Source organism: Cylas formicarius, unplaced genomic scaffold (assembly GCF_029955315.1).
Source record: "Cylas formicarius isolate icCylForm1 unplaced genomic scaffold, icCylForm1.1 PGA_scaffold_3__17_contigs__length_32017465, whole genome shotgun sequence".
Lineage (NCBI taxonomy): Eukaryota > Metazoa > Arthropoda > Insecta > Coleoptera > Brentidae > Cylas > Cylas formicarius.
In genome coordinates this window covers 3,150,232-3,163,417 of record NW_026844326.1, presented here as the reverse complement: position 1 = coordinate 3,163,417, position 13,186 = coordinate 3,150,232, and the positions used below count along the sequence as shown (strand labels likewise).

Here is a 13,186-nt window from a genome sequence, read left to right as displayed (position 1 = left end):
TGATCTAATGGCCGAATTTGTATAATTACGTAACTGTTTGTAATGCTCGTAATGTGCTGGAAGTTTAGTCAGTTTAAATTTTTTTAGCGCTTTATTTCTCAGCTTTTATAGCAGTTTTATGTTTTCTGTTATCCAAGGCGCATAGTTATAGTTTTTATTCTTCCTAAAACGTTTTAACGGCGCGTGCTTATTAAATAGTTCCAATATGCAAGTATTTAAGAGGTTTAGCTTTTCTTCAATGTCACAAAAATAAAGTAAGTTATTTAACGGTAAATCTAGTAGATCCCTCTTAAACTCCTGAAGATTAATGGTTTTTAATGATCTATAATAAAAACTTACAGGTTCATTATCTGGCAAGTCTAGACTGAATTTTATGTATGTCAAAAAGTGATCAGCGATGTTATTGTCGACAACCCCTACATCAGACACCTTTTTTACGTTGGTAAATATTAAATCTAAGAGCGACATAGAATGTAATGCAATGCGGGTAGGTTCTTGTATATATTGGTCCATATTGAAAGTAGAAAACACAGAAGTTAATCTAGTTCCAAGATTAGTATTCAAATTAAGCATATTGATATTGAAGTCACCAAAGCATATTAAGTTATTATAGTCCGAGTATATATTAAACAAGGATTCCTCAAGGGTATTAAAAAATTGTGATACGTTAGTATTAGGTGGCCTGTAAACAGTATCCACCATAAAGGTTCGATTATTTAACAGTACTTTAACCCATATGTATTCAATATGCTCAAGACAAGCAGAGGCCAAAACTTCACACCTTAAATTATTTTTAACGTACACTCCCACACCGCCTCCGCGCCTGTCCAGACGATTGCGATGCAGAAAATTATAATTTGGAATGCCTACCATCTGATCAACCCCCGCACCCAGCCACGTTTCAGATACAGCAACTTTCATCTACACTCGAGAAAATGTCAGCATCGCTTCTTTTTTTTCTCGCTGAAATGGGATATTCCATACAGTTGATGTTGGAATTTTCGTCAATGTGGCCGTTTCTTCTAAAGATGCTTGCTTGCTAGCACCACGTTCAATGAGAGTTAAATAAACATTGTTTATAACTTCCTTAGAATAGTGTTTTCTATATTTGGGCGGGAGCATCTCTTGAGATACACTAGACTCGCACATATTTTGCATAATTCGCACACGATTCAACACACCCTGTATTACACACGAACTAAGAATGATTACTAATAAACTTAAATTAAGTAGTATACCAAACCAAAGAATATTAAACACAGGTAGGTATAAAATTATTTTCTATTACCGACCACAATTTTACCTAAATTTAAATTCCGAAACGATAGGTAATAATCTTTTTGCATTGTATGTTAATGACCACTCTTGGATAATAACATTCAAAAGCAATTGGTCACTTTCTTATATCTATGAACAGACCATACCAACTGGAGAGACCCACGTGTGTGGTGCCGGAATCCAGTGGTGGCAATGAAAAAGCCATTTTTCGTGGCAAATTGTACAAGGTATCCTCCTCTTATGTTACCTACTTCCAATCCTACCGATAACATATGTTAGATTTTTGTTCGTTTTCCTGCTTTACTGCTGGGAAAACTTGAAATCGCCTATTACAATGGTTAGTTCATGGATTTGGTTCGTTCCAGTTGCAGACCTGAATTATATTTAGATTAAGCAATTAACAAATAAGTGGGAAAATGAAGTTAATGAAATTTTAATATAAAGTATAGCACTATATCCTGTTTCCTAATGCCAGAGAGTTGTAAATTATTATTGATGTGTAAAACTTAGTGGTCTTAACGGTATTCCAGCGTACTGTACCTATAATGATTGTCGACGGTCCCGGAAGTGGGAGGTGGACGAACAGGTAGTTCTATATATATATATATATATATATATATATATATATATATATATATATATATATATATATATATATATATATATATATATATATATATATATATATATATATATATAAATATTCCGGGATATCATTCCTTCGCTTGTTGAACTCCGACTGGAATCCTGCAGACTTTTCGCTAAGACCTCACTAGGCATCTTCAATGCTCGCGCTCCGAAAACACTTCGAATACTGGGAGCTTATCGGCGATGATTGCGGTATTTATAACATATTAAACATATCTTTTAGGCAGAGTTACTAATGCTTCGAGGAAGTAATGAAGAACCAGAATTCATAAAATGTCGAAAACTCCGGTACCGGTCATATAATGAGGAACGGCACGGACTACTAAAAGGAATCCTTCTACGCAAAATCAATAGCAAGAGAAGACCAGGCCGAAAGTTAGCAAATCTAAAAACCTAGTTCGGCAATAAAATAAGATTAATATGATGTTGATAACCAACATTCGCAAATAGGAACTTAGAGAAGAAGACAATTATTATTTATTTATTATTCTAATAAATTACCTGTCATAACGCCGGTGTCACATAACTATCGAGGTGTAGTACTTGAAACCTGAAATATGAAACTTGTCTGAACTTTAAATTTACCTTTACGTTTAAGTTGTTCACCCTGTCATTGAAAATTTACTTGTTATTACTCTCTCGCAATAAGAAAAAGCATAGTACTATAACATAGTCATTGTATTGTATTATGTTTTTCGTGAGAGAAGTCTTGCAAAATTAAAAACTTTGACGTTTTAATATTCTACCTTCACGTGATATTCACAATTTAGGACATCGAAGAAGATAGCAGGGAAACAACAATGAGATACTCCCCGAGTGCGAGGGATGGGGTTTTCGTTGTGGAGGTTCAGCAGGGCAGCAGGAGAAGTCCTGGATCCGGCGGCCCGACAGAAGCAGAAAGATCAGGATCGACGAGCGATCAGTGTGCGTTGATACACAATCCACCGGAAAGGTTTGTGCTGCCATCCAAAACGCAGTAATTGTTATAATATACGGATGGGATAGCATGGGGATGTCGGAAAGATTTTTTTGAGGAACATAAGCCTGCCTGCAAAATGATTCTAGAGTGAAACGTTTTTGCGAAACTCATAAAAATATAAAAAGTTTGGTGTCCTATTTTTGTCTGCAAAGCCCAAAATAAGGCAAACGTGATCTTGGGGTTTATGGGCGACATATTGCATATTTTCATTATTGGATAGACCATTAAAATACTTTTAAATGACGGATCACGTGATGCATTTATCATAGGGACACAAATAAAAATTTTATTTCAATTGAAGACAAAAGTTTTGACAGTTCGTTGATCGTTGATACTGAACCTTTATTGTTTATTCAAAATTCAATAACGTAAAAAATTTAAAACATACTTAAAAATGTGCTGTAGCTGTGGCGTTCTGTATTGTTGCTTCGACAATTGTAACCGATGTTGTAGGGTCTTGGATTGGTGCTAACCGTACATTATTTTCAGTTTTCATATTGCACGTTTTATTTCTTTTTGTAACTGGTTTTTGAAATGAGTCCTACTCCAATAAATTGCCATCCAGTCTTCCTGAGATAATTTTATTTGGCTGTAATCTTTAAGCTCTGTATTTAAATATTCTCAATGGAAAAATTTTCAACTTAACTTTAACGTCTGTATTGTAACTGAAGTTAAACTGTAAATAAAGGGATTTGTTAATAAAGACATTTAGTTTTTTAATGCCCTCTATGTTTACAGCCATAATTGAACAGTCAAAACTTTTTGAATTCATTAAATTGTCGAAAATTTGTTTTTTTCAAAAGTGTGTTGAGAGTCATGGCATACTATAAAAAAAGCTGTGTTTGTGTGATCATTTAAAAGCATGTTTTATGCTCTAGCTATTAATGAAAATATTCATTGTCCTAATTGCAAGATTACGTTTGGCGTATTTTTTTTCACATGTTTTTTCGAATTTCACACAAACGGTGGACTCATTTTTCTGGTAGATTTAAGGTTCTCCATAAAACTTTAAAACTATTGTTTCCGATATTCGCATGCTATCCAATCCTTATATTGGACACACTGATAGCAAGGATTCACGGTGGGGGGTAGTTTTGATAATTTGGGTGTTCACATTAACTTAAAAATTATTTATCTCCATCATTTGTTTCTGAACGTCCAGGATTTTTTATGGCAAATAATGTTCTAAGCAAATTGGTCTTAAAAAAGTACAATAAAAGGAAAAATCTAGAAAGTTTTGAAATTTTGCCACTGAAGTCTCACCTAGAACCGAAATACAGATGCAAAGAATCCGCACCCCTCCGGATTTATATGGGATATTTTATATTCTCCAAAATAAAATTTTACATAAAATTGTTATTTGCAATTTGCCCCATAGTGGGATAACATGAAGAAAACATTTATGGGCATGAAAGTCGCAAATAAATTTAGTTCCTCGTGATTGGATATTGATAGACTGGAGGTGTCCTAATGTAAGTAAAAGGCTTAGGGCTATTACAAAATTCTGCTTGACCAGGTATGTTGCCTGGCATCTTTTTTGTCAAAATACCAGTTCTTGTTTTTTCTATCCACTCCATACCGACCAGCTATGGATATCTCTATAAAAGTTTCTTTTACGATTTTAGAGGTTTTTCCTTTTTTGATTGATTGACAAAGAACTGACGGTAGTAGAAAAGGTATTTTATGTAGACGTTTGGAAAACTCACGAAAAGTCACGAGTTTATTTGGCACGAGCAGAGCGTAGCGGATAACATTCATGTCGCGTGTTTCATGCGATTCACTAATGGAATGGGGCTGCGGCAAAATTTTGGTCGTTACGACTCAGGAGTCGGCTACAAATTCAGTTCTTCAGCTAATAACCCGCGGCTGTAAAAAGGAATAATTTTTTCTTCTATAAGTCTTATTTTATAATAATGTTAGCACCATACAGACTTGCATATAGAGTCGCTAAGTGTAAAAATGCTCTTACTCTGGATTCCTCCTGAGTTGATTGTTGATAAATCCAATTTGCTGGCGTTTCTCTAATCATCCTGTTGGCTTCTTCAGACTGAAACTGACATTGGCTCCTGGCTCCTGGCTCCTGGTTTACTGTAAACTGAATGACCCATTAATAGATCTCAGTTTGTATTAATAAGAATATCTAAAAATTACTAAATCAAACGAACCTACCTGTAATGAAGTTCGTTTGTAATTATATGAAGACTTTCTGCAGTTGTTACAATTAAGGATGGGAATTGGAGCGTCAGCCAGAGAAGGAGGATCTTATTTACTTTAAGAGGACTTCACATAATTATAATCGAGCTTCATTACAGGTAAGTTCGTTTGATTTGGTAATTATATTTCGTCCTCGTTCCGTAAATACGAACAAACGTAGATGTTTAAAGGTACTTACTTAATGGTGCAACTGTAGAAACCTAAGGAAGATAAAACTTTTTAGAGGTCAATATAAAAGTTTAATATATTATAAGGCAAACACTTTGATAACCCAGAAAATAGATATATAAAACATTAAATCTAACATATGGCAAAATCTTACATATTATACAAATAACGTCCAAACAAGTTGTAACAACCAAAACAAACCAGCCCGCAGCTGCCCTACAGATATGCCTTTGCGTTCCGCTAATGAAGTGGAGGCATGTCTTGTTGAATGAGAGGTATATTTGTTAAAGTCAATATCCTCCTTTGACAAGACATACTTATCCGTCGTGAAATACTTTGCGATGATGCCTTATGGTGCAGTTTTTTAAAGGTTACTAAGTTTCTGTTACATTCCGAACGAATGGATCGCGTTAAATTTATATACGATAAAAGCGTGGTAGCAACACAAATAGCCTTATCGGCTTCATAAAAAGGTAATGAAATGATTGCTTCCTATAAGGACCTGATGCCTTAATACGCTTACTAATAAAACTCCCTGAGAAAAGCATTTTATATCCTTAAGCTCGATAATTCAGTACAATTAACGGATCCCAAGTGTTTTTGAATTTGATTAAATTAGGCCACAAATGAAATACGCCTTTAAAAAATCGTCTTATCAGACTATCTTAAGCCATAGAGGGCCCCAGCAGCTGGGCTATGACGTGCCGATACGAATTAAGGGTGCCATATGAACCGCCCCTGTCATATTGCTCCTGCAGAAACTCTAGTAACACTGTAGCTGATGCCGCAAAACAGCGTTCGTTCTTGGTAAGGAAGAACTGATACCATCGCTTTAAGCCCGAATCGTACTGCTTGATAATAGACAAAGTAATAGAGGCTAAGCAAACATCAATTGTAGTCTTAGGCGTTCCCCTTAATTCTAGGCCCTGCTGGATAAGAACCCTGCAACCAGGATAAGCTGTGGCCACAGTGGGTGGGGTTGAGGTCTGTTAAAAGATTTAAGTAAATCTTCCTTAGCTTGTAAATAGAGAGGTGGTAATTTAAGAAGATTGAGCTGAGGTGGCTTTTACAGTTAAGAATAATTGAAAACGGAAATGCGTAAAATTTAAACTTTTTCCAATTAACAGTAAAGCTATCAACCTTAAACGCATCAGGATCCGGATGCCAGGAAATAAATAAGTCACATTTAGAATTGATCCGGGACGCAAAGATGTCTATATTAGGTAATCCAAAGTTCAGTATTATCTGTTTGAAATATTTATCGTTTAATTCCCATTCAGTCTCAAAGTGTGAATTGCGAGATTCTGTCGCCGCAACCAAATTTTCCTTAGAATTAAAGTAGGAAGCGAAAATTAAGAGATTCCTCTCTTCACACTACTGCCAAATTTTTCGGCAAAGGGAATTCAACTTAGGATGCTGAACACCACAAATTCTATTTATGTAGGCGACTGCCGTTGTGCTATCGATTCGCAAAAGAATATTTTGACTAGGCCGGTTAGTTGCCCCTTAAATCAAAGAAAGTTGCCTTTAACTCTAAGTAATTTATGTGATGTGGCTTTTCCTCCCGGGACCAAAACCCATGTAACCTAACATCATTAGAGTGAATACTCCAACCCGTTAAGGAAGCATCTGAAAAAATTTCTTGATGGAACACCTGCAATCTAATATGATTAAAACTGGTAATATGAGATAACCACGAATTAAGGTCAACCAATCATAATTTCCGAGAGAGCGTCTTAAGGCCAAAATTTTTTTTCTCTTTCTAGTAACTTCGTGTAAACCCATCCATATCGAACAGCTGGGCATACAGCAATAAATTTCCCAATTATTTGAGCAAAAACGCGAATCTGACAGGACTTTTTTCTAAGTAGGAATTTTACACATTTTAAAAGATGAGGTCTCTTATTTTCTGGTATAGAAACAGTCATAGCGTTGGAGTTGTAAATAAACCCCAAATATCTACGTGTTTGGGAAGGAGTAAGAACACTCTTTCCATAATTAATAACAAATCTCAACAATTGAACTGAGGTGGCTTTTACTTGATGAAAATCCATTTATCAAAATAAATAAGAACTAAAAGTTCAGTTTTTCACGAAATTATATTTTTTTACAAGACCATTGTTGCGACAACACCGTTTCTTTATCAAATGTGGCGATAAAGACACGGTGTTGTCAAAACAATTGTCATGTAAAAATATATAAGTTCGTCAAAATTTGAACTTTTAGTTCTTATTTATTTTGACAAATCTCAACTCTTGGAGAAATGTAACAGTTATTGCGTTTACATGCATCTAATGTTTTCCCTAACAGTTAAAAATTGTCAAAATATAATACTGAAAGTAAAACCTTTCCTCTTAGAAAGACCAGAATAGGTTTCATAAGTTTGGTTAAAACAAACGGAGCACAATTAATGCCAAATGGCATGCAATGATGGTATTCATACAAAATTCCATCAAACATAAAACGTAAAAATTTTCTATAATTTTTGTCAATGGCAACTAAATAATATGCATTTTTTAAATCCAAGGTAGACATAAAAAAATTCTTTTCAATTATATTGCCCACTGTTCTGTGATCCTCAAGTTTAAAATGTTCGACCCTAATAAAATTATTAGGAGACTTTAAATTCAAAATAAACCGCCTAGATCCATCCGGCTTCGGCATTAAAAAAATATTTGAAATAAATTCTCCCTTGCAATGTGGTAGTTTATTAATAGAACCCATAGCTAATAATTCCTTAACTGAATTTCCTAAAACAATCTTTTCGGAATCTGTCCAATGTGTTTCCGAAGGCAGTATACTTTGGTTTGGCTTAAGGAGGAAAGGAATCTTTAAACCCAATATCCGAGATAGAATTCTCTTATCTTGCGTAATTTATTTCCATATGAGTAAAAACTTACGTAGACGTCCAGCCATACTACATACTTCATTACACTCTACTTCCTGAAGTTGCGGCCCCCTTGTCGATGACGATGGTCCAGGTCCGCTGTCCTTTGGGTCGGGTAGGCTCCTTGACGGGTAGGCTCGTGTTAAGGCTTCTTAAATAAACCCCGGTTGTTGGGATTAGGTGGTTTATTAACTGTCTTGGAAGGTTTCGCTTTTAAATCGAAGCCAGTCTTCTCAATGTCCTTGGATGTCTTAATCCGCTCACCCAGTTCCTTCCCGAAAAGCTACCCATGTGCTGTCGCAGACACGAGGGTATCTTTTAAATCCTTCCGTAGGCCGAGAATTAGCAATTCTTTACGAATAGCTGGGTGTTTGCAGTGGAGGTCTATTAACAACCTACTAGCATCACTGGCCAGCTCGATAAGGGGATAATTTGCCCCCCCCCCCTTCTGAAATAAGGCCGGTGGTTAATTGATCCAATGAAGCCAGTGCTGACCCAATCTGACTTTGTTGGCCAGCTAACTTTTGATCCCTTCGACTCTCCAGCTCCCTGATAGCTGTTGCAACTTCTAAATTAACTGATAGGGCCTTCAGAAGTAGTTATCTGGAGGTGGGTATTTCTTCATTAATTTTGTCAGGGCTTCCTTGCTAAGTCCCTTATTCAGAATGAACGACCAGCTGGTGGCTACGTCCTGGTGAATACTAGGACCTGATGGTTCTCGTATAGGGTGTTCTCTCCCAACAGGGCCAAAATTCTTGAGTCAAGGGACGACACTTCTTTGTCTATAAGAAAGGAATTACTATTTTGTCTTGCGACATTATTCTTTTTAACTCGTAGAAATAAAAGAGACATTTCCATAAATGTAGAAACCCAATTGGCTCAAAATATTTAAATGGATGGTCCTGAAGCTAAAGTAAGTCATAATACTTCAGTAACGTAGTGTAAAATGTGCCATAATAAGTTCCAAACAATTAAATATTTCTTGGAATTGAAGCGCACGTTTTACAACAGGCTGTCAAATATGATACATGTCATCTTTGAAGCTGCTAATTATACCATCATATTTAGCCGACAACAAGGGATAAAGGAAGGTCCCAACATTCCCAATATTCCGATTCTCGTGAAGCATCCTCTTCCCGCCGGCTAGGCCCAGGTTTGTCGACAGCCGATGCCGCTATCACGACGACTGAGACAAGGGTGGACAGATTGTTCTCCTGTCTCTCGACTGACTACGACTTTTTTTCGGTCAAACACTGTTTTACCTTCGAAATTTTCCATATAAGAAATTCCTTCTCATCCGTTTCTGCACTGTAACTCCTTTTTTGTCCAGACGACATGATTCTTTACACCACACTGGCTAAACTAATAATAATTAAACAAACAGAAACGCAAAATAGGGTAAGTATACACACGTCAAACGCGTTACGCACTGTACGGCACGAAAACAAGGAATGAGCTAACTGCGTTATCGGACCATCGTAACACCCGACTGGTTCGGACGGGTTCGATAGAGGGTTTTTTGCTTTAAAAATTCGTGGTGTACGGTATGTTTCGGGGGAACTACATTTGTTCTTATTTACGAAACCCGAACGTACCCGAACACATCCGAACATACCCAAACACTAGTAATATCCGAACACACCCAAACATATCCGAACACATCCGAACATACCCGAACACACCCGAATATACCCGAACGCACTCGAATATACCCGAACATACCGAACACTCCCGTATATACCCGAAAATTCAAAATTTTCACTCGCCAACTCGAACATACCCCAATATTCACGAAAATTCAAATTTTCCCGCCAAAAGTGGCTCAGAACCGGCACCACTGTACTACTGAGAATCCATAGCTGTTCCTGACATTTCTTCATAAATTTCACTATTATAACAAAAATATGTTCTAGAGAACCATTTTTCAATTAAGATGAGAAGGTTTTATTGCAGATTCTCGGATTTTAATATATCTGAAATTCAGAAATACGAAGGACTCTACGTTAAATTAGATTATCGTTTGGATCTAATGTAATGGTTTTTAATTGTTCAATGAAGTGAAAGGAATTAAATACGAAACTACTGCAACTGCATAGGGATTTTATATAGCAACTAGATATTTTGAGTAATCCTGGCTTGAGAACCTTAGAGAGTCCATAGAAACGATGAATTTTAGACTCGTGAGGGGTGAGCAAAGCGAATCTAATAAAGAAGATACTTTAATACCCGATTTAAGATTGCGTTCCATAGATATTATTTAGAAATCTTCTGGATTATTGCTCAGTTGTTGATAAATCGAACTTTCTGTCGTTTTATCAATCATCCTGTAGCAGTTTCAGTTAAGGTCTGAATAAGACAACATGATGATGCCGGAGGAACTCAGAAGATTTGTAAATAGTTTTACAATAGCCGCTGAAAATTTCTTCAAAAAATTAATGACATGTTTTGTAACTTAGGTAACCAAAACGTAACCGTTACCATTTTAAAACAAATAAATATTGGTTGAGGCCCCATACGTCAAAACCTACCATCCACCGTGAATCGCGTCTCATAATCGCCCTACATTAACGCCATCCTCAGGTACAGCGACGACGAAACATTGGAAGAGTGCGACGACAGCGAGTATTACGTCGAAACTGTTTCTCCGGAGCGTTCGATAGACCCCAAGACCGGACTGTCTCAGTCCAACACTAGTCTCGGTTCGCTGAGGCAGACTTACTGCTATGGTAACCAGCAGTGCTACGACCACGGCAGCTATGGTTACGGGGTTTACGTGGGCTACGCCAACGAAGAACCCGTCAAGAGCGTCGTGGTGACTGCAGCCACCACGAAACCCAAGATTACATCCGCCATCTACAAGAACAAAAGCGCCAGCGTTGATGTAGCATCGTTGAGACTTAACGGCTTCAATGATAAGAAAAATAGTAGTCTGGACCACGTAATGGAGAGCTACGGGTTGGAAGGTTTCGGGTCATGTGTGTGCAGTGTTAAAATTGTAGAGGGAGATGAAGGAAGGAACAGTTAAGGAAAGTTCAAGAGAAGTGCTGGACGATAGTCCACAAACAATACGTTACCTGTCTATGTTGTCGGTGTTAAAACGGTCTTAAAAATCAAAAATGTCGTACGCGCTTTTGAAACAGTATCGTCGGAGATCAAAAGGACCCCTCACTTTTTTTTTGCAAAATGGCTTACGGCCAATTTTAATACAAAAATAGTCGTTTTTCTTCCTGTAAGTTGGGTGACGTTGAATTTTAATATTTTTTAATAAAAACTTTTCTTTCTTGACAAAATTGTTATGAGAAACTTTTACTTATTGTATGGTCTCAAAATTTTGAATGATATAAGGTGTTTTAAATTACGGGGAAATCCCTGGAGTATAGAAACATATACATATATAAATACATACCTTTGTACAATGTTTATTTAAGTTTTCAAAAAACTTCCACAGGCTACAGTGACATTATTTACACAGCTTCTGGATTCCTCCTGAATCGGTTTGCCGACGTTCCTCTTAGATTCTCTAGAGCTTAACTGAAACTGGTTTTCATTCAGCTCTGTTCCTGCTGCCAATATTGGTGAAAGTCGTTGGGTCGTGGTTAAAATTGCTTGTTTAGAGATTTCTATGCATTACCAATCTCCCATAGAAAATAAGTTTGAAACCAACCCCATACTTGCCACTGTGCTCCTTTCTTGCATCCGCAACATCACTGACCACATATGAGTTTTACCAAAAAAAATTCCGAGAATCCATAGAGAACCCTAAACAACCAACCAATCTTAACCGCGACTCAGGTCTTTCACCAATATGGGAATCAGTTATCCGAGACAATATGCCCCGTCTCTAACTCCGCCCTCCTCAAACAGTATATAGGCAGGGATAGAGTAGAACAGAGAGTAGACAGTTTCAGTGTTGACTTCTTTAAGTCAACAGGATGAGTAGGAAAAAGTCAGCCTGTTCGATTTGTAAAGAACCGACGCAAGAGGAATACAGAAAATGTGTAAATACCAAAGTTTGTTTAATTTCTTCGAAGGATTTTGGATGAATTTAAGTGAAGATAATACATACGATATAAATTTTGTGCAGCTACGTGCCTGTAATTATTTTTAGAGGCAAACGTTACTAAAATATATTTTGTGCCATCCTCTATGTCAATATTTACATAATTTTATTCTATCGAATTTTTCAACAAAAACTGCAGAGTTTTTAAAACTGTTAATAGTTTTGCAAATCTTACAGTTTGGTCATCTACAAACAAATAGTCTTTTAGATGTCTGTGAAGTAAACTACTATTACTAGGAATTAACGATATTTACGGCGGTTATTTCATTTTATTTAGATAATAACAGTCACAAAACCGTGCCGATAAAATTAGGTTGTTTTCAAGATCGAGAACATCGGTCCAAAATGAGGTGCGGTAATTTTGCATCCTTTTAAATAGTAATAAAATAAACCTCTGTATAAATATGTTAGTTAACCATTTATTCACCTATTTATTCCTACAAAACAATATTGCCAAAAAGGTAGGGTGCTAAGCGTCCTATTTATTTATTTATTAAGCAATCAACAGAACGGAGTTCTGATGAAAGTTTACATTATTGGATATGCACATAGGCAATTAAATGAATTATACTACAAAACAACTAACCAACTAACCAATAATATCAAAGGTAACATTTTTGCTTAAAAGTATTTATGTTATATATCGGAAATAAATCAATATTCAATAGATTTCCGAGAGAATATATATTATACAATGCAAAGGTTACACCTGAACCTGGTAAGTGGCAAATTTGCAAAATTAGTTGAGGATATCAATTTGAATGTTCAATAATTTTTTTAAAAATATTACTTACGTACTTCTGAGGATATAAAACTAATTTCATCTAGGCAACGGGAAGACCATGCTTTTTGCAATGCGAAAATCTTCAAAATCTCTTTTGCACTTATTATAGTCTGCTACGAACAAACCCATTGTAGAGCATTTATAGTGTTTTTAATTTACTGATTTTGA

General features: G+C 36.2%; 1 protein-coding gene across 2 annotated transcripts in view; it reads left to right on the top strand.

Annotated features, from left to right (window-relative positions):
* LOC132699002 (uncharacterized) overlaps positions 1 to 11,635 on the top strand; it is a 110,530-nt gene extending 98,895 nt beyond the window's left edge. For both annotated transcript variants that reach the window (XM_060665385.1, XM_060665386.1), the window contains exons 5-6: positions 2,697 to 2,878; positions 10,755 to 11,635. In XM_060665385.1, the coding sequence (XP_060521368.1) occupies positions 2,697 to 2,878; positions 10,755 to 11,199 (627 nt within the window). In that variant the 3' untranslated portion in view covers positions 11,200 to 11,635. The remainder of the gene's footprint in view (positions 1 to 2,696; positions 2,879 to 10,754) is intronic.
* The last annotated feature ends 1,551 nt before the right edge of the window (positions 11,636 to 13,186 follow it).